The sequence below is a fragment of the Trichechus manatus genome, unplaced genomic scaffold, assembly GCF_000243295.1.
Source record: "Trichechus manatus latirostris isolate Lorelei unplaced genomic scaffold, TriManLat1.0 scaffold00024, whole genome shotgun sequence".
Classification (NCBI taxonomy): domain Eukaryota; kingdom Metazoa; phylum Chordata; class Mammalia; order Sirenia; family Trichechidae; genus Trichechus; species Trichechus manatus.
In genome coordinates this window covers 18768790-18792650 of record NW_004443960.1, presented here as the reverse complement: position 1 = coordinate 18792650, position 23861 = coordinate 18768790, and the positions used below count along the sequence as shown (strand labels likewise).

The following is a 23861-nucleotide window of genomic DNA, read 5'->3' as shown; positions in this document are numbered from 1 at the left end:
CTAACTAAAAGGTTGGCAGTTCGAATCCATCAGCCACTCCTTGGAAACCCTATGGGGCAGTTCTACTCTGTCCTATAGGGTCGCTATGAGTCAGAATCAACTCGACGGCAAAGTTTGTTTTTTTTTTTTTGGTATAGATCTCTTTTTAGGAAAATGTTGAGATCACATATCTGATACTTCATCTTCTTCACCTTCTTTTGAATTCTTGCTAACAGGGAATTATATCAGATTTGTTTCCTGGAGTTGTTCTTCCAAAGCCAGACTATGATGTTTTCATGGAAGTGCTGAATGAGAACATCAAAAAGATGAAACTTCAGCCAGTACCGTGGTTTATTGGGAAGATTATTCAGGTTGGTTTTTTGCATCCTTCTGAGAATTTTACTGTTTACTGGAGTCAAGAATTAGAAAGCAGGGCTTTGAACTGGTTGGAACTGGTTCAGTCATGGCCAAGGAAGCGACATCAGAACAGACTTGAATTTTTTTTTTTAAATTTTTTATCGTACTTTAGATGAGGGTTTACAGAGCAAATTAGTTTCTCATTAAAAATTAATACACATATTGATTTGTGACATTGCTTGCCAACCCCAGGACATGTCAGCACTCTCCCCTTCTTGACTTTGGGCTCCCCATTACCAGCTTTCCTGTCCCCTCCTGCCTTCTTGTCCTTGCCCCTGGGCTGGTGTGCCCATTTAGTCTTGTTTTTTTTTATGGGCCTGTCTGATCTTTGGCTGAAGGGTGAACCTCAGGGGTGATTTCAGTACTGAGCTAAAAGCTTGTCTGAGGGCCATACGCTTAGCATTTCTCCAATCTCTGTCAGACCAGTAAGTCTGATCTTTTTTTGTGAATTAAAATTTTGTTCTACATCTATCTCCAGCTCTGACCAGGACCCTCTATTGTGATCCCTGTCAGAGCAATTGGTAGTGGTAGCTAGGCACCATCTAGTTGTGTTGGACTCAGTCTGGTGTAGGGTGTGGTAGTTGTGGTCCATTAGTCCTTTGGACTAATCTTCCCCTTGTGTCTTTGGTTTTCTTCATTCTCTTTTGCTCCAGACAGTGTGGGAGCAGTGGAATATCTTAGATGGCCGCTCTCAAGCTTTTAAGACTTCAGACACTACTCACCAAAGTAGGATATAGAACGTTTTCTTTATAAACTATGTTATGACAGTTGAGCTAGATGTCCCCAGAGACTCCGAATTTTTTAAATTTGGGTGAACTGGAATGGGAAAAATTACAGGTTGAAGCCCTGGAATGGGAGACTCAGATGTAGTGAACCCTTTCAAGAGCCTGATGTGGGAGAATGGATTATTGGAAGGACAGTGGAGCACAGCACACATCAGAACAATATGGTCAGCCACTGTGTTTGAGCTGGGCAGTGCTGTTTCCGACTCTGCTGGTCAAGAGATTTTGTTGCTATGCAGTGTGCACGCCACCTTTGTTTTCTAAGAGGAAGATTAATTTTCTAGCAGGGCTTCAACCTGTTTTTTCCCTTTCCAGTTATAGTTCTGGTTCACCCACATTTTAAAAATTTGGGTCTGTTATGATGTCGCTTCCTCAGCCATGACTGAACCAGGAAGAACTGGTTCAAAGCCCCGTTAGAAAGACTTATGACACCTTGGAACCTGAGGGGGGATGGAGGCAAACACTAATCTGTTTGTGCCTTCAATTTTTGTTTCCAGGAGTCAAAGTTTAAAATCCAGTATCTTCCTGTGACTATCTTCCTTGGAGTTTCTTCTTTAATTTGGGAATGAAACATAATCTTTGGCATTAAGATTTTGAATTAGCACTTTCTCAACCAACTCAAACTGCCTTAATCAACAAGAGAATTTATCCACTCACCTTTCGCATAGCGAAAACCAGGTTTTTAGATAGTGTCATCAGGAATCTCTCTCTCCTCATTTCTGGGCTCTGCCTCTCTCTATGTTAAAACTTCATTCTTAGATGGGTCCTCAGGAACCTCAGACTTAGACCTTCTCAGGTTCAAGCCCAGAAGAAAAGAGAACAAGACTCTCCACATAGCTTCAGCAGAAGTCTCAGGATTAGCTTTGAATGGTTCTGATAAGGTCACATGACCTGCCCTGAACCAATCACAAAGACAAAGCCTGGACCATAATCTCCCCCTGCCCCCCCCCACACCCCTCCACTGAAAGTAGAGATGGCATCAGCTCCACCCAAGTCATGTGGACTGAACCGCAAAGTGGTGGTTCCCCAGAGAAAATTAGTATGACGTTATCAGTAGACTAGAGAAGAGATTTTGGGTGGGCAAACCACAAATGTCTCTACAGTCCTGACCTTAGAAAACCACAGTAAAGCGTCATGCTAGTTTCAGGGTAAAATGATCAAGTGAAATAAGCCCCAAATGCACTTTGTCTGCAGAATCGCAGGGCAGAGCTACAAGGCACCTTAAATGCCATCTGGCTCAGTCTCCATAAGGAGACTGGATAGGAAGAGGTTTGGGATTAATACAGACCTTGGTTCAAATCCCAGTCCCATCACTTTTTTCTGTGGGCTATTGGGCAACTTAGTTCCCCTGTCTAAACCTCAGTTCCCTCATATGCAAAATGGAGGGAGTAAAACCTTCTCCACAGGGTAACTATGAGGTAACAGGTATGTAAAGTACCAGGTAGGGAGCCCGGGTGGCACACTGGTTAAGTGCTCAGCTGCTAACCAAAAGGTCAGTGGTTTGAACCCACCAGCTGCTCCGCGGGAGAAAGATGTGACAGTCTGCTCCTGTAAAGATGACAGCCTTGGAAACCCGACGGGGCAGCTCTCCTCTGTCCTGTAGAGTTGCTATGAGTCGGAATCGACTTGACTACAACGAGTTTGGTTGTTTTTTTCTTTTTAAAAGAACCAGGTATAGTGCCTGATACTACTACATCCTTATCAACCCCCCACCTCCACAATCATCATCAGCATAGTCAGCAGCATCATTTCCCCAAGTCACACTATTAGTTAGAACCAAAACCAAAAAAAAACAAACCTGTTGCCAACTCCACCCTGTAGGACAGAGTAGAACTACCCATAGGGTTTCCACGGAGTACCTGGTAGATTCGAACTGCCGACCTTTTGGTTAACAGCAGAACTCATAACGACTAGAAGGAAGGGCAAAGCCTAAAACCCAAGTCTCTGGATTCTGAAATCAGACTGTCTTGTGATTAAAAAAATAATGATTTTTCCCCTGTGAGATCACCCAGTGAGCTAGTTTTCTACATAATTCGTTTAAACCGATATTGAATCACAGTATATTCATTGATGTTATACAGATGGGTATTTTTTTTAACTATGCATGAGCTTTTATTCCTAATATTGTATTCTGAAAATTTTTAAACATACAGAAAAGTTGAAAGAATTATACGGTGAGCACCCCTGTACCCACCACCTAGATTTTACAGTTAGTATTTTACTATGCTTGCTTTATCACTTATCCATCCATCATTCATCGATCGTATATTTCAAAGTAAGTCGCAGACCTACAGACGAACTTTTATATGGCTTAGTACCAATTATTAATATTTTCAAAAGATATCCGGAGCTACATGCCCTTTTATATTGATGGGGGTGTGGGGAAGGTGTGAGGCTATTAAATCATTGATACCTTCCTCTCCTTTATTTCTAATACACGGTCACTCCGTTCATCTGTACTCAATCTGGAATATCTTTCAAATCTACTTGAATATAAGCTCAGTTGATGGTAAGGGATCTAGTTGTTTTGTTCTCTGATTTATCCTCAGCACCTAGAACGATGTCTGCACATAATAGATGCTTAACACCTTGATCTACCCCCCTGTTGTCACTAGCCTCATTAGACCCCGTCACTTACCTCCAACAAAAAAAAAAAAAATAAGAACTTCATCTTTAAAATAAAAAAAAGCTTCATGTGTCCCCTTTATTTATTTCATTATTATTTTTTTTAATAATATTTTATTGTGTTTTTAGTGAAGTTTTATATAGCAGTTTAGGTTCCCGTTCAACAATTTCTGCACAAGTTGTTCAATGACATTGGTTACATTCTTCATAATGTGTGAAAATTCTCAATATTTCCATTCTGGTTGTTCCGTTTCTGTTAATCTAGTTTCCCTGCCCCCTTACATGCTCATCTTTGTTGTGTCCACTTTCTTTGAGGGGCTCAAAGTCTAAAGAGAGAGAAAAGCCATAAAATTTCACATAAATGTAAATGACCATAGCATCTGTGTTTCAACTATAACCAGGCTACTTGTCACAGACAGGGAGGAGCAGTCAGAATATTCAAAAAATGGGCTTCCACAAAGCTGTTACTTCTCAAGGTTGAGGGTAAATTTATATGGAAGGTCATTTATATTTTACAGCCTGAGGCCTGGCTCAGAAAATACATTTTCATCTACTGAGAGCACCAATCAAGGCAGAACGGCATTTAAGCCTTGAGATGGGACGTTTCAATAGAAGTGCAATTTGCTAAAATGACCACTGTTTCCTTTTCCTCTATGAAAGCAAATGGCAAGAGTGTAATGAAAAGATTAGGGCCACTGAAGTCAGACGGGCCGGTGTTCCAGTCCTGGCTCTGCTGATGAGCTTGGGCAAGTTACTTAACCTATCTTGGGCTCAGTGTTCCCATCAGTAAAACGTGGATAATGATAACCAGAGTGGATTAAATTAAACAATTTGGGTAGATCACCTGATGCTTAACACATAGAAAGGTGCTAAGCAAATAGTAGTTCTTATCCCTTAAATAAGGAACCCTGGTGGTGCAATGGTTAAATACTTGGCTGCTAGCCAAAAGGTCAGTGGTTCAAATCCACCAGTGGCTCTGAGGGAGAAAAGATCTGGTGATCTGCTCCTATACAGATTACAGTCTAGGAAATACTATGGGGGCAGTTCTACTCTGTCCTATAGAGTCACTATGAGTTGGAATCAACTCTGTGGCACACAACAACAACATTCTTTAAATAAGGAGCCCTGGTGGCGCAGTGGTTAAGTGCTGGGCTACTAACCGAAAGGTTGGCGGTTGGAACCCACCCAGTGGCTCTACATGAGACAACCCTGGTGATCTGCTTCCGTAAAGATTGCAGCCAAGAAAACTCTATGGGGCAATTCTGCTGTGTCACATGGGGTCTTTATGAATTGAAGTTGACTCAACAGCACCCAACAATGACATCCCTTAAATGGCCACCTGGGTAGAGCAAACAGTTAAGCCCTCAGCTATTAACTGAAGGGTTCTAGGTTCAAATCCACCCAGAGGTGCCTAGGAAAAAAGTTCCGGTGATCTGCTTCCAAAAGATCACAGCCATTGAAAACCCTATGGAGAGCAGTTCTACTCTGACACACATGGGGTCACCATAAGTCAGAGTCAACTCGATGGCAACTGGTTTTTTTTCTTAACTTCTTGAATAATCTGAGGCACACACATGTATGTATTCATCCAAAAACTATTTAAACAATAGATCATAAAAAGGACTGCGGCTCACCAGATGTAGAAGTGGCTGTGAGACTCCCCTTTTCAGCGCCTCATTCCTCATGGCATTATGACTAACTTGCCGTTCGGGGAGGCCTGCGTTAATTAACTTCTTATATGGTGTCTCCTCCCAGATCTACGAGATGATGCTGGTAAGACATGGCTACATGATTGTTGGAGACCCCATGGGCGGCAAGACCTGTGCTTATAAAGTGTTGGCTGCAGCTCTGGGTGATTTATATGCAGGTAAAACTCACATCTCTGGCTTCCAGGGGAGGACATGACTCCTCATGCAGCTGACTGGCTCCATGGAGATAATGCCAGGCTTTTAGTTTTGCCAGTCCTGGCTGGTGACGTCAGAGCTAGAATTAGACCATGGCACACAGATGTCTGCTGGCAGAAAATACACGACAGGGGAGAGGCGGGCTCCCGACAGGATTTTATGTGCATGCCATTAAGACTGGGGGAATTTTCTCAAATGCTAAAAGGTGGCTTCTCCAAAGGTTTCCCATTGAGAGAGAAACTCCTGTCATTGGCCTAAACAAAATTAGTTTAAAAGGAAATCATTGTATTAGTTTAAAAGCAAATCATTACTATTTTCTTTCCATCCCTCCCTTCCCCTTGCCTCCTTTGTCCTCCCTTCCCTTCCCTTTCTTTTTCATCCCTTTTCCTCCCTCCCTCCTGCCCTTTCTCTTTTCTTCCTTCCTTTCTTTGTTTCTTTTGTTTCTTTTATGTAGAGAATAAGAGCTCAGGCTTTTGAATCAGACCCAGGCCTTGGGCAAATGACTAAATCTCCCTGTTTTCCTCTTAGCCTCTATTTTCCCAGCTGTAAAATGGGATTGTTGTGAGAATTAAATGAGATTATGCAGGTAAATAACCTCACAGGATGCCTGTTCAACAAATGTAAGCTGCATTTATTATAAAAGGAATGTTTTTTTAGGGAGGGGTTGTTTTTGTTTCTTAATAAAACTCAAACCTGTGGTTTTGAAAAGCAGTGGTTTGTTGTGGGTGTGTTTACATGATCACTTCAAGTACTTTGTTTTAAAATTTTTTCTAATAACATTTGATGATTGCATTGCTGTTGGATTTTTTAGGTTTTGATAAGGAGCTCTGGTGATGCAGTGGTTAAAATGCTTGACTGCTAACCAAAACGTCGGCAGTTCGAACCCACCAGCTGCTCCACAGGAGAAAGATGTGGCAATCTGCTTCCATAAAGATTACAGCCCTGCGGGGCAATTCTGCTCTGTCCTATAAAGTTGCTATCAGTCAGAATCGACTTGATGACAATGGGTTTGGTTTTTGTTTTTTATAGTAACCTAACAATTTAAGACATTGCTTATACAGATAACCCAATTTTTATAAGAACTGAACACACATTTTATAAGGACTGTCCTTGGAAGGCATATTCATAAAGGTTGGTTGGTCTTTGAGATGACAATCTTTTCTCTAACGTTCTGGTCTCACCAGAGCCTTTGTAACTGGTATTGGACCTTCCTTCCCAGCCAACCAGATGGAGGAGTTTGCTGTGGAGTACAAGGTCATCAACCCCAAGGCTGTCACCATGGGGCAACTCTATGGGTGCTTTGACCCAGTGAGCCACGAGTGGACAGATGGTGTCCTTGCCAACACTTTCCGAGAGCAAGCCTCTTCAGTATCTGACGACCGCAAGTGGATTATATTTGATGGGCCAGTGGATGCTGTTTGGATTGAAAATATGAACACTGTTCTGGATGACAACAAAAAGGTAGCTACTGAGTCTGATATCACTTCTACATGGGTGGGGTATAAACTCTTTTATTGAAGTGAGTGATTGATTAAAAATATATAATGCATACATTTATTACATTAACAAACAGCTCAATAGAAAAATGGATAAAGGACCTGAATAAAGATTTTACCAAAGAGGATATACAAATGGCCAGCAAGAACATGAAAAGATGCTCAATGCCATTAGCCATTAGGGAGATACCACTTCACACTCACTAGGATGGCTAAGATTTAAAAAAATAAATAAATAAATAAAGGAAAATAACAAATGTTGGCAAGGATGTGGAGAAACCGAAACCCTCATCCATTGCTGGTGGGAATGCAAAATGGTACAGCTGCTGTGGAAAATGGTTTGGTGATCTCTCAAAAAGTTAAAAGTAGAGCTACCATATGACCCAGCAATCCCACTCTTCGGAATGTACCCGAGATACCTGAAAGCAGCAACGCTAACAGACACGTACACACCAGTGTTCATCACAGCACTATTTACAATAGTCAAAAGGTGTAAACTCAAATGCCCATCAACAGATGAATGGATAAACAAAAAGTAGTACATACGTACAATGGAATAATACTCTGCCATAAAGAGAAATGATGTCCTGATACATGCCACACCATGGATGAACCTTGAAAACATTGTGCTGAGTGAAATAAGTCAATCACAAAAAGAGAAATATTGTATGAACTCGCTAATATGAAACACTTAGAACAGGCAAATGTATAGAAATCAAGAGTTTAACCATGGTTACCAAGGGTGGGAGGGAAAGGAAATATATGTTTAGCTAACATTGAGTTTCTGTTTATGGGGATGGAAAATATGGCAATGGATGTTGGTGATGGTTGCATAACATGATTGTTGTAATTGGTTTCGTTGAATTGTACAAGTGAAAAATGTTAAATTGGCAAATGTTATGTTACCTATATTTTTACAATAGTAAAAAAAGAGAGGAAAAGAATAAATGCCCTGCAAGAGAGTAGCAACTATCAACTCATGAATTAAGTTTCTATTTGTACTTACAGTTAATAAACTAAATGTGTTTAGAGACAGTGTTGTCCAGTCATTAAAAGCTTTGGTGATGGCATCGGATTGGACTCCTAAGCTCTACCACAGAGCTGTGTTGTCTTGGGCAAGTTACTTAACTTCTCTGAACCTCAGTTTCCTCATTTGTAAAAAGATAATAATAAAATAGGCTTGTTGAGAATTAAATGAGATCGTGCAGGCATAGTATCTGATATATGGGAAGTGTTTCAATTATTCATTGCTGTATAACAAACTACTTCAATACTCAGTGGCTTAAAATAACCATTTATTTTGCTCGTGATTTTGAAGTCAGGAATTTTGGAAGGGCTCAGTTGGATGGTTGGTCTCTTATCCATGTGACATTAGCTGGGCGGCTAGGGCTGGAAAATCCACATCCAATATGGCTTCTTCACTCAGTGTCTGGGGTCTCATTCCTCCTTGGTCTGTCTCTCTCCAAATAGCATCTCAACCTCCACGCCTCTTCACATGGTTAGGCTTCTCCTATGATGGTCTTAAGGCAGTGACATTTCTTACGTGGTAGCTGGCTTCCAAGAGGCAAGCAGTGGATGTTTACAAGAAATTAAACACTAGCCTCAGAACTGGCATAGCATCACTTCTTCTAGATTCTATTAGTCAAAGAATTCACAGAGTGATCCCACATTCAAGGGGGTATAGAAATAGACTCTACCTCTTGATAGAGGTGTGGCAAGATCACAATACAAAGTGGGTGTGGGATGGGAGATATTATTGCAGCAATCCTTGGAAAATACATTCTGCCAAAACATGTGTTGTGGTTAAAGAACTTGGTCTCTGGAGCCAGACTGCCTGGGTTCAGATCTTGACTCTTTCACTTACTAGCAGTATAACCTTGGACAAGCTACTTAATTTCTGTATGCCTCAGTTTCATCATCTGTAAAATAGGCAAATAGCATGTACCTCATAGTGTAGTTAGGAAGATTAAATAAATTAATATCTACAAACTGCTTATAATACTTCCTGACATACGGCAGGCGCTATACAAGTATTTTTTTAAATACAATAAATAATAAAACTTATTGCCATTTTAAAGAAAGATTCCTATAATGAATATAAGTCATTATCAAATCAAAATATATTTTCATAACTATGTTTAAATTTTACAAGACTAAGAGTGAGTCATGCTTGACAATGGAAGGCCTAATTATCCAAATTATACACATCCACTAATTATAGTGTGTGCATAATTTTGATTATATAACCTATAAAAATAGAAATCAATTTTATTGCATGAGGTGGACTATATTATATACACTAATTGTACAAATGTATAGGTTGGTCTTGAGATTAGGAGTATCAGAAAGAGTCCTAATCGGTGAATTTCCTAATTGTTCTTCTCACCTCTGGGCGTAAATCAAACTACGGTCACAAGTGCGTGTCTGTTTTACTTTTCTTGGGACTCAGAGATGACACTGCTGGTGGTGTCAGCCCCGGAGCAGCTGTGACCTTACTGGGTATGCACACAGTGACCTGTTTCAAGATGCGTTTGATGTGGGCCAGGTAACATGCAGGACTTTTCGCCCACAAATTTTAGGATGAGCAGTGGGAAGCAGTGGTGTTCCCTCTCCTCACCTGAGAGACCAAGGCTTCAGGCTGTCTTATGACTTAAACATCTTGCCCAAACCCATGCTGGCAAATGGGAAGCAGCACCCCTGACTTCGTGTATGTTCCCAGGCTCTCCTATTTTTTGCACTACTGTCTACAAGGATATAACTACTAAACTTCCAAGGGTCTTTCATTCCATTCCGAAAAGTATTTATGGAGAGATTCCTGTTACTCTAGCCCGGGACTAGCCCATGTGGGGATTACAAAAGGAGTCTTTCGTGGGAGACTTGAGAAAACGAAAAAGGGTTAGGGTGTGCAATTAAATCCTATGTTAAATAAACACTGAGGAAGGGACCATGAAATGTGGGGCAGTCTAAGAACTTCTCAGTCCTTTACATCGAAGACTGCAATTCAGTGAGTCCCTAACCTCCCTATTTAAAATTACAACTCACCTGACCCTGACTGAGGGTGGTGATACTTCAGTACTATTCTCTAAGCCCCTCTTCTGCTGTATTTTTCTCTATAGCACTTTTCACCATCTTATGTATTGTGTATTTTGCTTAGCATCTGCCTTCTCCCAGCAGAATGTAAACTCCAAAAGACCAGACATTTTTGTGTGTTTTATTGTCTGCACCTAGTACACTGCCTTGCACATAGTGGTGTTGTTTTTGTCGTTGGGTGCCATCCAGTCAGATCCGACTCATAGCAACACTATGTATAATAGAACGAAACATTGCCCAATCCTGGGCCATCCTCACAATTGTTGCTATGTTTGAGCCCATTATTGTAGCCACTGTGTCAATCTACCTTGTTGAGGGTCTTCCTCTTTTTTACTGATCCTCTGCCTTACCAAACATGATGTCCTTCTCCAGGGACTGGTCCCTCCTGATAATGTGTCCAAAGTAAGTGAGATGAAGTCTCTTCATCCTTCTAAGGAGCATTCTGGTTGTACTTCTTCCAAGACAGATTTGTTCATTCTTCTGGCAGTCCATGGTATATTCAGTATTCTTCTCCAACATCATTATGGTGTTTGCACATAGTCGGTGCTCAAAAAATATACGTTGAATGAATTCAAACAAGCTTTGTCTCCACTAAAGCCTTTCGTTGATGGAATTTCACCCCTTTGCCTGTCCTCTGCCTCTCTGCTTTGCACTTTTAGCTGTGTTTAATGAGTGGAGAGATTATCCAGATGAGCCCCAAGATGAGCCTGATCTTCGAGCCAGCTGACCTCGAGCAGGCCTCACCAGCTACTGTGAGCCGGTAAGTTACCTTGTGCACTGGCACCTTGAGGGAACGGGTGACCCCACTGACCTGCAGCTGGGGAGGGGGACCCTGAAAATCCACAAATGTGATTAACCCCAGCATTTCACCTGCATTATTTGTTCTTATTTAGGTTGTTCATAAAATCAGTTTTCAACTCACATTGCTGGGAAGACTCTAAAACTGAGCAGGCACTTTGGAAAACACTTTAACATTATCTACTAAAGTTGAACATTCATACACCCCATGCCACAATTCTGTTCCTAAGGATATGCCCAAAAAAAGCTTTTGCCCAAGAATATTCATAGTGGCATAGTTCACAATAACAAACACTTAGAAACAATTCAAATGCCCTTTAACAGGAGTGAATGAATAAAATTTAATTTAGTCATATATTGGAATATTTACGTAGCACTCAAAATAAATGAACTATACTGACGTGTAACTATATGGATAAATCTTAGTAAGTATATTAAGGATAAAATCATAGCAATATTATGTATAAAAGTAAGTCCAACATCTTAAATAAAGCATGATGCCCCTTTTAAATTATTAAAAACAACTAAAATAAAAATATATGTGTTTTAGGAATGTACAGAAATGCTATAAAACTATTTAAAAAGGAAAGAAATCAAGGAACAGGTAACCACGAGATTCAAGATGCTATGTTACCTCAGGGGGAAAGCCAGGGCCGTAAGATAAGCTATGGCTACATGGTTATAAGTTATATGATTATTGTCAAGACCCTAGCTTCTGTCTGGGTGGTGGGTTCATGGGCACTTATTACATTATTGAAAACAATTAACTAGGAAAGGCCATGCGTGGGCTAATGATGAGTGTGCCAACCCAAACCCAAACCAGTTGCCATCGAGTTGATTCTGACTCATAGTGACCCTATAGGACAGAGTAGAACTGCCCCATAGGGTTTCCAAGGAGCAGCTGGTGGTTTCAAACTGCTGACCTTTTCGTTAGCAGCTGATCTATTAACCACTGCACCACCAGAGCTCCGAGTGTGCCAAGGTGGATAATTATTCTACATCTGTGCACCTGAAGTCCATAAAAAATAAAATAAAATCAGCCCACATTCCCAAAGGCAATGAGATGGAGTCGAACGAGTACATGGCAAGTTAGACCACTTTGGGCTCCCACCCTGGCTATGCCACTTGCCAGCGTGTGACCCCTTCCAAGTCACTTAACCTCTCTGAGCCACAATCTCTTCATGTCTAAAATGCAGACCATGAGGAAAAAGATTTAGAGATGAAGGCCATTAGGGCCAGCATAGTGCCAGACATGCAATAGATGTTCAATAAATGGTAGCTGGTATTAGTAATAAACAAGACAGCATTTACATGCAACAGAATGGAAAGAAAAAAAGGACATGTGTTACATAAAATGCTGTGTGTCAATACATGGGTATTTATGGTAATAGCTACCATTGATTAAGGGTCTTCTATGTGCTGCGCAAGGGAGCCCTGGTGACACAGTGGTTAAGCGCTTGGCTGCTAACTAAAACGTCAGCGGTTCGAACCCACCAGCCGCTTGTGGAGAGAAAGATGTGGCAGTCTGCTTCTGTAAGGATTACAGCCTTGGAAACCCCATGGGGCAGTTCTACTCTGTCCCATAGAGTAGCTATGAGTCAAAATCGACTCAATAGCAATAGGTATGTGCTGGGCATGGTGCTAAATTCTTTATTGGCATTTTCTTATTTAATCATTATAACAGCCTTATAAGCCACATACTTATATATTCCTCTTTTTATAGACAAGGCCACAGAAATTCAGAGACTTAAAAAAAAAACCTGCTTATGGGATCAAATTGACCGACAGTAACTCGGAAGATTAGATAGGAAACTAAAGGGGCAGTGGATTTATGTTAATGAGGGAGGAACAACTTGGAAAGGGGGGGTGAGAATGGTCACACAACTCGAAGAATGTAATCAATGTCACTGAATTGTACATGTAGGAATTGTTGAATTGATGTATGATCTGCTGTGTATATTCTCAACAACAAAAATAAAATTAATTATAAAAAAAAAGAAAGAAACTTGCCTACGATCACTCAGTAGAATCTGAGGCTGGGATTTGAATCCAGGTTTCCCTGACTCCAAAGACCTAGTTCTTATAACTGGTCTTTTATCACCAGCACACCTTCCCTTTGGCCTGGAGCTGGTGAGGGCGTCTGTGCCTCAGTTCAAGCTCCAGCGCTTTACCTTGCCGTGACTGCCCTTATTTACCTCACCCCTCTGTGCTTGGGAGGCCAGATGTGGACCAGGCTGGTCCTATTTGTGCTTGGCAGGTGTGGGATGATCTATATGGAGCCCCATCAGCTAGGCTGGAAGCCCCTGAAGGATTCATACATGGACACCTTGCCCTCCAGCCTCACTGAAGAGCACAAGGAATTGGTGAGACCCTCAGGCCCCCTCCCTCCCTGCCTCCTTACTCCTCATCTCAAAGGCCTCCCGGCCGCGTCTTCATCATCATAGTTCCGGGAAGCAAGAAAGGGCCGGGGTTTCTCTGCCTGTCCCCAGTTACCCTGTTTCCTGGCTGCCTGCCATTTTTCCAACTTTCTTCTCCATGGGTTGGGTGGAATAGTGCAGTCAATTCCTCCTCCTCCTACTTTCTCCATCTCTCCTCAGCTTCAGTGGAGAATTCCGGTGCTTAAAGAGCCATTCTATATGGCAGCTGGAATGTCACCCCCTTCCCCACTGTCCCACTAGCAGAAACATCTCTAAAAGTTGCTGAAAGAGATGGGCCAAGTTAGGAAGAGCTGTTCCTTTCTGCCCTGCCACTCCCCATTTGAGGAACCTAGACTCCATACCTCCTACCTCCAGGGAGCTGGAACCAGTTGGAAATGCTTTTATTGTAGCTCCCAAGAGTGACTGTTAGTTTCTTTCCTTCCGAAAAGAGGTGTGAAAGTTTAGGTTAGGCTGCCGCAGGTCACACCCTCAGTCTAGGGAAGCAGGGAGCGGAGAAACTGGGAGAACCGGTGTCTGTAGCGCCTCCTGTCCCTTCCTGCAGTAACAGAGATCCTTGGGAAAGTCGCCTGAAGAAGTGAATAATGGTCTAAGTCAGATCTTGTTCCCACTGTAGAAACTCTTTGGGGAATTTTGTGGCATGGCCCTATGCCTGTCACCACTTACATGCACATACAGTATATATAAACGCAGACGTACAAACACAAGTGTACATGCACACTCAGGGACCAATCTACACACAGATGCTGAAAACTGCCAAATCCCCACACATGTGAAGTCCTCCAGGGACTCTCCAGTGTCCTCAGCCTAAAGTCTAAAACCTTATCAGGGTCCTCAAGGGTCTGTGATCTGTCCCTGCCCTTCTCTTCAACCTCGTTGCCTACCCTCTTCCTGAGCCAAAGTTCTTACTCTCCACCCTCGTGTATTATTTCTGTTTCGAGAAAACCTCAGGTCTCACCAACTCAAGGCTTTTGCACTTTTGACTCCTCTTCCTAGAAATCTTGCCCCAGGTCATCTCATGGGTGGCTTAGCCTTGCCATCCAGGTCTCCGCATAAAGGTTTCCTCCTCCAAGAAGCCCTCCCTGACCACCGTATTTAAACCCTTCCTGTTCTCCATTGTAGCACCTTTGTTTATGTCCTCTAGTACCTTCCATGGTCTGTACGTATTTTATTAATTTCCTTGCTTGCTTAGTTGTTTATTGTTTGTCTCCTTCCTCCCCCAGACTGTTAGCTTCATGAGGGCAGGGACCTTGTCTATCTTGTCCATCCTTTATCCCCAGTATGTAGGACAAAGTAATTCATAGATGCTCAGTAAATATTTGTTCAATATACCACATATCCATGTATACACGTACAGTCATATATACATATAAATGCATCTATACACATGTACATACATATACACATACCTGGAGTCCCTGGTGGTGAAGTGGTTAAGCGTTTGGCTGCTACCCGAAGGTTGGGAGTTAGAAGCCACCAGCTGTTCCTCGGAAACCAACCCTATGGGGCAGTTCTACTCTGTCCTATAGGGTCGCTGTCAGGTAGAATCGACTTGATAGTAATGGGTTTGGAGTCCTTGGGTGGTGCAAACAGTTAACATGCTTGGCTACTAACTGAAAGGTTGAAGGTTTGAGTCCACCCAGAGACGACTGGAAAGAAAGACCTGGTGATCTACTTCTACTTCTGAAAAATCAGCTATTGAAAACCCTATGGGGCAAATTCTACTCTGACACACATGGGGCCTCCATGAGTCAGAATCGACTCTGTGGCAACTGTTTTTTCACACATGTATGTATGTACTTATTTAATGATGTTTTGCCTGCATCTAAAAAAAAATTTTTAAGGTAATTTACAGTGAGAATCACAAATAAAGTATAACAAATGTGAAAAAACACTAAGAGAGGAAAAGTGAGTCCAGTAATTTTTTAAAAAGGTTAAATGGGATGGGGAGCAGAGACAAGAATTATTGTACTCCCTCATTAAATAAATAAAGGGAGGGAGAAAGGAAGGAAGGAAGGGAGAGGGGAAATGAGTAAGTGAATTACTGAAAATGAACCCCAAACTTAGCTCTGCATTTCCTATGGCCACTTTATACAGGTGTCCCACTTTACAGAGGCCAGGTATTTATAAATTAGTTGTTTAGAATTCCTAATGTTTTTATAGAAACAAAATCAGACGCAGTGGCTGGGTCCTCTACCTATTTCATGCATTCTATAGCCGAACTATAGTAGCTGTGAGCCTCACTGAGTATTAAGCTCTAGACAGTGGGATGGGAGGGGTGGGGATGGGAAACTGAGTTAGCAGGGCTTGTGGGCTGTACAGTCTTAGGACCATTAAGGAGGAAGCTGGGGGCAGAGGCTTCATGCCCGTGGGCTTTCTCCTATGCACCTAAACTCAAAAGTAATCAGCAATCTTAACCAACACCTCCAGCCTCCCCCGGGTGGGCCAAGCTCTTGGTCTTCAACTTACTTTGTGGTAACATCTCCAGATCTCATATAGCTTTCTGCTCTCAGGTTGATGACATGTTCATGTGGCTCATCCAGCCCTGCCTGGATTTTATCCACCTTCAGTGTAGATTTGTGGTCCAAACGTCTCCCATCCACCTTGCCTTCTCGATGATGAGGCTGTACTCCTCTCTGCTTGGTAAGTGCTACCCATGATTCCTAAGCCAAGGGGAGGCTGGGGTGCCTTGACTCTTTCTTCTGCTCCTACCTCTCTTCCCTCTATGAGTTACAACAGGACAGGGCCTTTGGTCTAGAACATGCTAGCTTTTGGAACGTAGATTGTAAAGTGTGGTGGAAAGAGTCAGTGCATATTGACTTTAGCCTTGATTTGGCATTGATTTGCTGGGTATCCTTGTGCCAATGACCCCATCTTTTCTCAGCTTAGGTTCATCATCCACACACGGGAGTCATAATTCCTGTACCTCTTTACTTCACAGGGATGTACTAGAGGAAGATAAATTTAGATGACACACAGGAATCTATCCTAGAAATAAAGATTATGAAGAAAAGATAGAGAGGACGTTTCCCCACGTTAAGAAAACGTACATTACAAAAATATAAATTCACAAAACACGCAGATACACGGTCACGTATAGGAGAACTGATCACACTAGCTTCCAAAAATCGGGAAGTTCTGCAAGGCACTTAAACTGATGGTTCTATGATTTATTTACTTCCCATGGTTAAGTCAGATATCTCTGTAACTTTTGTGCATAAGTCAAATTTCACTTAATTTTGCTGGAAAGACAAAAGATATGTCCATTTGGAGAACTTTTATTGAATGCCATTTCTTTTCCAAGATGACATATGACTCAAACTCAAGATAGATCTTCTTTACAACTTCTGGCACATGAACATATTTCTTTCAAAGACATTGTAGGTGTAGATCAAAAATGTTATATGATGAACAGTTGAATGATACTTCCTTTGGCTAAAGATTACTGGTTTTCTAAAATTAAATTTATAAGCAGCTTTTTCAGAAGTACACCAATTACATACTATGTCATATAGTTGCATTATTTTTTATATTTTGTGTATTTTTCCAAGATCTGTTTACTGTTCTTGTATAAGGTGTTTGCCAGGAAAAAAGACACCAGCACCAGAAGTAGACTTATTGTCCTCAGTTCTGAGAGGTCTCATCTCTTGCCTTCCCGAATCTATAGCTATGAATCCTCTTGGGAGTGCCCAAATGCGCACTCTACGAACAGCTGGAGACTGGCTTTAAATGCACATGTACCTGATTCCATAGCTCTTAACTTTTTATTCTGTATTTTAAAATTCAAGAATATGGGCAGACATGATTAACAAGGCCTTGAGATAAGTAAACTAAAGACTTTTTTAACTTTCTATTTTGAAATAAATTCAGACTTACAGAAAAGTTGCAAAAGAGTACTCAGAGTTATGTATACCCTCCACCCAGCTTTTTTTTTACCTAACCAAAGTAAAATTATCAGAACTAGGGAATTAATATTGTTACTAAACGTACTAATAACTAAACTACCAATCTTATTTGAATTTCACCAGTTTTTCCATGAATGTCCTTTTTCTGTTTCAGTAGCCAATTCATAATGCCACATCACATTTCATTGTTCTGTCTCCTTGTTTTTGTTGTTAGCTGCCCTTGAGTCAGCCCCCAACTCACGGCAATCCCATGCACAATGGAATGAAATGCCACTTGGTCCTGTGCCACCTCCTTGATCGGTTGTGGATGGGACTGTTGTGATCCATAGGGTTTTCATTAGCTGGTTTTCAGAAGTAGATTGTCAGGCCTTTCTTCCTGGTCCATCTTAGTCTGGAAGCTCCACTGAAACTTGTTCAGCATCTCAGCAACACACAGACCACCACTGATAGATGAGTAGTGGCTGCACATGAGGTGCATTGGCCAGGAAATGAATCTGGGCCTCTGGCATGGAAGGCAGGCATTCTACCACTGAACCATCAGTGTCCCGTCTATCTCCTTAGGCTCCTCCAATCTACGACAGTTCCTCAGTCTTTCCTTGTCTTTCATGATCTTGACACTTGATGAGCGTTGGTCAGTTATTTTATAAAATGTCTCTTGATCTATGCTTGCCTGATGTTTTCTCATAATTAGATTGAAATTATGTATTTTTGGTTATAATGACATGATGTATCACTCTCAGTGCATCCTATCAGGGATACGTGATGTTGATGTAGGTGTGTCTTAATATTGGTGAGGGATATTGCGTGGCATCAGAATTGGAGGAAGACTCATTAGCAACCTGCAATATGCAGATGACACAACCTTGCTTGCTGAAAGCAAGGAGGACTTGAAGCACTTACTGATAAAGATCAAAGACTACAGCCTTCAATATAGATTATACCTCAGTATAAAGAAAACAAAAATTCTCAGAACTGGACCAGTAAGCAACATCATGATAAACAGAGAAAACATTGAAGTTGTTAAGGATTTCATTTTACTTGGATCCACGATCAACGTCCATGGAAGCAGCAGTCAAGAAATCAAACAACATATTGCATCAGGCACATCTTCTGCAAAAGGCCTCTTTAAAATATTGAAAAGCAAAGACGTCACTTTGAGGAATAAGGTGCGCCTGACCCAAGCCATGATATTTTCAGTCACCTCATATACGTAAGAAAACTGGACAACGAATAAGGAAGACAGAAGAAGAATTGATGCCTTTGAATTATGGTGTTGGCGAAGAATATTGAACATGCCATGGACTGCCAGAAGAACAAACAAGTCTTTCTTAGAAGAAATACAGCCAGAGTGCTCCTTGGAAGTGAGGATGGCAAGACTTTTCTTATGACCTTTGGACATGTTATCAGGAGGGACCAGTCCCTAGAGAAGGGCGTCAAGGTTGGTAAGGTAGAGGGTCAGTGAAAACAGGAAGATCCTAAATGAGATGGACTGACACAGTGGCTGCAACAATGGGCTCAAACACAGCAACGACTGTGAGCATGGTGCAGGACTGGACAGTGTTTCATTCTGTTGTACACGGGGTTGCTATGAGTCTGAAACAACTTGACAGCACTTAACAACAGCAACAATACTGGTGAAGTTAACAGATCAGAGCCACATTTCTCCACTGTAAAGTTACTAATTTTTCCTTGTAATTAATAAGTATCTTGAGGGAGATACTTTCAGACTTTACAGATATTCTCTTTGTCCTCAAACTTACCCACTGATTTTAGCATCCATTGGTGGATCTTGCCTGCAACAATTACTATGATGGTAGATGCTTAATGGAAATTTTCCATTTCTATTTTCTTTTTTCTATTATTTCCACATTTACTAATTAGAGTTCTTCTGTAATGAAGAACTGCCCTTCTTACCTGTGTACTTATTTGTTCAACTATTTGTTGATAAAGATACGGACTCTTGGATATTTATTGTATTCTATGGTTTATAATCCCAATCTATAATTATTTTGGTGCTCAAAGGACTGGAGACTGGGGACTCCTTCAGGTTGGCTCCTGTGTTCTTACAACATGTCCCCATCCTTTTTCAAACTCCATTTTCCAACACCACAGGATGTTCCACACTCACCCTGTGTTTTTCCTGGCTCAACACTGTCTGTAATGAACCACTTCTCTAAGGAGTCCTAGTTCTTTATATTGAAGAACGGTATTTAGAAATCAAGATCTGGGTGCTAAAGGTGCTCATTGTTACTGGAGAGGAGCACCAAATGTTCTTAAGTGTTGCTGGAAAGAGAAGCAGCAGGAAAGTTCTAGGAACTGACTAAAGCAGGAAGAAGAGGTGATAAAATGCAGCAAAGACTCCTGGGTAACCTTGGGCAGCATGGTAGAGGGAAAAGTGTCTGGAAGGATGAGGAGGAATGTTAAGAGGGAGAGGGGAGCATTTGGAAGACAACTTTCATCTAGTTCTCTGTTTTTTCTTGAGCTTTTCCTTTCCTCTAAAAGAAGAAAGTATACTGCTGTGCCTTGCTACTCACAGTAGTAAGGATCAGCAACATCAGCATCACCTGAAAGCTCATTAGAAATGTAGAGGCCCTACTCAGGCCCTACTCCAGACTCCAGAGATATATGGTGGGGGTGGGGGGAGGACAGAGGAGGACACTTGCCCCAGACACAAGTCCCAGTGATATTCCAAGGCACCACAAAATGAAAGGTGCCTGACTCAGGCAGCCGGACAAGAAGGGTGAAGGTGTTTCTGCTCACTCATCGCCACTATCAACGTCTATTCATCTTGAAATTGGGTGGAGGGGCCGCACTTAGAATTTGCCCCTAGGCGCTCGTTTCCCTCACTACACCCCAGCCAGACCCCGTGAACGAGGACCTGTGTTTTTACAAGATCCCTGATGATTTACGTGCACACTAAAGTTTGAGAAACACTGGTTTAGTGGTAAAGAGTCTGGGCTTTGGCATGAGTCAGGCTTGGATTCACATCTAGCCTCACTACAACCTAGCTGTGTAACCCATGGCCTCTCTGAACATTAATGGCTTCATCTGTAAAATGGGGACAACCATGCTTCTTTCCTAGGTTTGTTATGAATGTTAAATAAAGATCGATGTAGATAAAGGCTCTGGCAGGATGGCCTCTCAGCCAGTATCAGTTGGTCACAGGCAAAACCAACCAGTTCACATCCTTTCTATCTGTGCCATCACTCTGTACCTTTTTCTGAGGTTCTTTTTCCCCTCTTTTAGACGAAATCAGCAATGTGGAAGAGGAGGAGAGTGAATTATTCAAAGGTCCCACAAGCCAACAAATCTTCCTCTGGCTGCAAGGCCTGTTCCTCTTTGCCTTGGTGTGGACCGTGGCCGGCACCATCAACGCCGACAGCAGAAAGAAATTTGATGTGTTTTTCCGCAACTTGATCATGGGCATGGATGACAACCACCCAAGGCCCAAAAGTGTCAAACTCACCAAAAACAACATCTTTCCAGAAAGAGGTAATTTAGTACCTGTTTGTTGTTTCTTATACTATAATGGTTTGGATCCTGTTTTCAAACCTGCCCGAAAGGTGTGGACCGTGTAAGCAAGCATTTACAGAAACCAAGGAAGATTCTGTAGCTTGCCTGGTAAGTTCATTTTTTCAGAGCTGGCCCATGTACATGTAAGAGATGGGTGACCCTGAAGTCAGGGTCTTATGGGATATTTTAACTGCTATTTTTATTGATAAAAATGTGACATAACATTGTATTTTTATTAAAAAATTACCCATAAAAATTTGGCAACAGATTTGGTGATGGTCGCACAATATGGTTAATGGTATTGATGTCACTAAATTGTATGCTTGAAAAACGTTAAATTGGCAATTGTGGTGTTATATATTTTTTAATGGCAAAAAAAAGACCTGTAATCTCATCATCCAAATACAGGCCTCAGGGGAAAAATATAGCCACTTTTGCTTTTCTTACTCTCTTCTAGTCCTGTTCTGTGTACTTAACGTATGTTACATCATGGTGATCATGGTATTAATATTTCTTTTAATTTTGTAATTGTAATTTAATATCATATAGAAACATTTACCATTTTGCTATATACATTATCTTTAAAATGATCACCTTAATGGCTGTAAATATTCTCTGCGCATGACATTACTAACTAAAAAGTTGGTGTTTCTTTTAAGTAGCTTTTACTGCTTTTTCTTCCCACCCAAGTGATATTTGTGCATTACATAAAATTTGGAAAATGCAGAGAATGGAATAAAAGGAAATAAAGATCAATGGTAATCGCATTGTTCAGAGATAATCACTTCTTACATATTTTCCAGTTTTTTCTATGCATATTTTTTAACAAAAAAGTGATAATACTATAAATACTCTCCAGATAACTTTATTTTTTGTGATTATAAAAAAAACATATGAAGAGCCATGAGGGAGAACTTCCTGGGGTGATGGTGATGTATATATTGAGAGGAATTTGGGGTACGCAGATATGTGCATTTCTCAAAAGTCAGTGAATATATACTTAACATTTGTGCCTTTCATTGTATGTAAATTTTATATCAAAAGGAAAAACATACATATCAATCCCTAGTTAATTATATACATGCTGAAGTATTTAGGGGGAAGTGTGCAAATGTCTTCAATGTACTTTGAAAGTTGTAAAAATAAATAAGATGGATTAATGGAGGGATGGGTGATGAACGGGTATATGATAAGACAAGTAAAAAGCTAATGGTAAAATCTAGAAGGTGGGTATACAGATGTTCTGTATACAATACTTTCAGTGGTGCTGTGTGTTTGAAATTTTTCATAACAATAGAAAAATGAATGAGCAGATAGGTGCCACTGCCCTTCCCTCTTTCCCCGGCACACCTGGCACACTTTGAGTGATACGTGGTCAGTCTGTCAGATGAACTGTATGGGAGTTCTGTGCCAATCCTTTAGTTAGATAGTTGTGTATTTCTTCTTATTTTTTAAGAAAAAATAAATGTAAACAGATAATATAATAAAAAATACAAGATATAATTAAAAACAGACAACCACCACTAACCTTTTTTTCCCATACAGAAATTTATACATACATTGTTATATGACTGTAATTGCTCTCCCCGTACTATAACAGCACACTCCTCGTTTCCACTCCTGATTCCCCATGTCCATTCAACCAGCTCCTAACCCTCTCTGCCTTCCCATCTCACCTCCGGACAGAAGCTGCCTGTTTAGTCTCTTGTATCTACTTGAGCTAAGAGACACACTCCTCACAAGTATCCCTTTATGTCCCACAGTCCAGTCCAATCCCTGTCTGAAGAGTTGGCCTTGGAAATTGTTTGGGGCTGATAGAGAATCCAGGGGCCATGCTTTCTGGGGTTCCTCCAGTTTTCGTCAGACCATTAAGTCTGGTCTTCTTACTAGAATTTGAGTTCCGCACCCCACCTTTCTCCTGCTCCATTCGTAACCACTAATGTTTTGATTACCATCCTCTTAGACACTTGCCTACACATATCTGTGCCTATAGATTTATTTCTACAGATAGATCATTCTATACTTATTCTTTTGAAACCTGTTTTTTTTCACTTGATATATTAGGAACATATTTCTGCTTTGTTAAACAATTTTTTCTACAACATGAATTTTAATGATTGTGTTAAAAATTGAATGGATGTACCATAATATATTCAACCAGTCTCCTATCTGTTTTAGAGAAGTTATTTTCTAGTTCTTGCTATCATTAACACTACTGTAATAAACAACATTCTGGTAGCTAAGTATTTTCTTAACCCATGATTATTTCCTTAGGATAATTTCCTATAAATAGGAATACTGAGTCAAAAGGTCAATACACTTTTCACGTTTTGATTGTTAGATTTCTCATGTGCACTCACCAACACTGATTATTATCCTTTTTGTCTGAAATCTCGGGTGATTTGAAATACGAAAATAGTATCTCATTGTTTTAACTTTCTACTCTTTTTATTTGAAGTGATGTTTGTTTGTTTTTTAAACTTAGTGGTTGTTTGTTTTTCACATGTTCTGCTTGGCCTGTTTATATTCTTTGTCTAATGTTCTATTGAAGGTTTTTTCTTTGTCATGAGAGTCCAAAATTAACAGACCATGTCTTGATGTCAGTCTCCTTTTGTTTATTTTGCCTGGAACATGATGCATCCTTTCAGACAGCACAGGAAAGTTTTGTTTTATTATATCTTTGATTTTGGTTTCTCTTCCATTAGTTTTAGTCCCTCCAAGTGAGTTGGAATCGATTTGACAGCAATGGGTTTGATTTGGTTTTTTGGAAAGGCCAATTGTCTATAAGTTGCCTCCTGTTCTCTGGCTTCTATAACTATCATCTTCTCTTCCCTTGTTTTCATATTTTGCCCTTCGTAGGTGGGCTGCTCATTCTTACCATTAATGTCAGTTGCCCACAACTTCCGTTATACTCTTT

General features: G+C 40.9%; 1 protein-coding gene across 1 annotated transcript in view; it reads left to right on the top strand.

The window, feature by feature from the left end:
* DNAH3 (dynein axonemal heavy chain 3) overlaps positions 1–23861 on the top strand; it is a 206223-nt gene that overhangs the window by 107798 nt on the left and 74564 nt on the right. Inside the window, exons 34-40 of the mRNA XM_023728516.1 lie at positions 216–350; positions 5559–5670; positions 6927–7168; positions 10953–11053; positions 13349–13454; positions 16040–16169; positions 20678–20923. Of these exons, the coding sequence (XP_023584284.1) occupies positions 216–350; positions 5559–5670; positions 6927–7168; positions 10953–11053; positions 13349–13454; positions 16040–16169; positions 20678–20923 (1072 nt within the window). The remainder of the gene's footprint in view (positions 1–215; positions 351–5558; positions 5671–6926; positions 7169–10952; positions 11054–13348; positions 13455–16039; positions 16170–20677; positions 20924–23861) is intronic.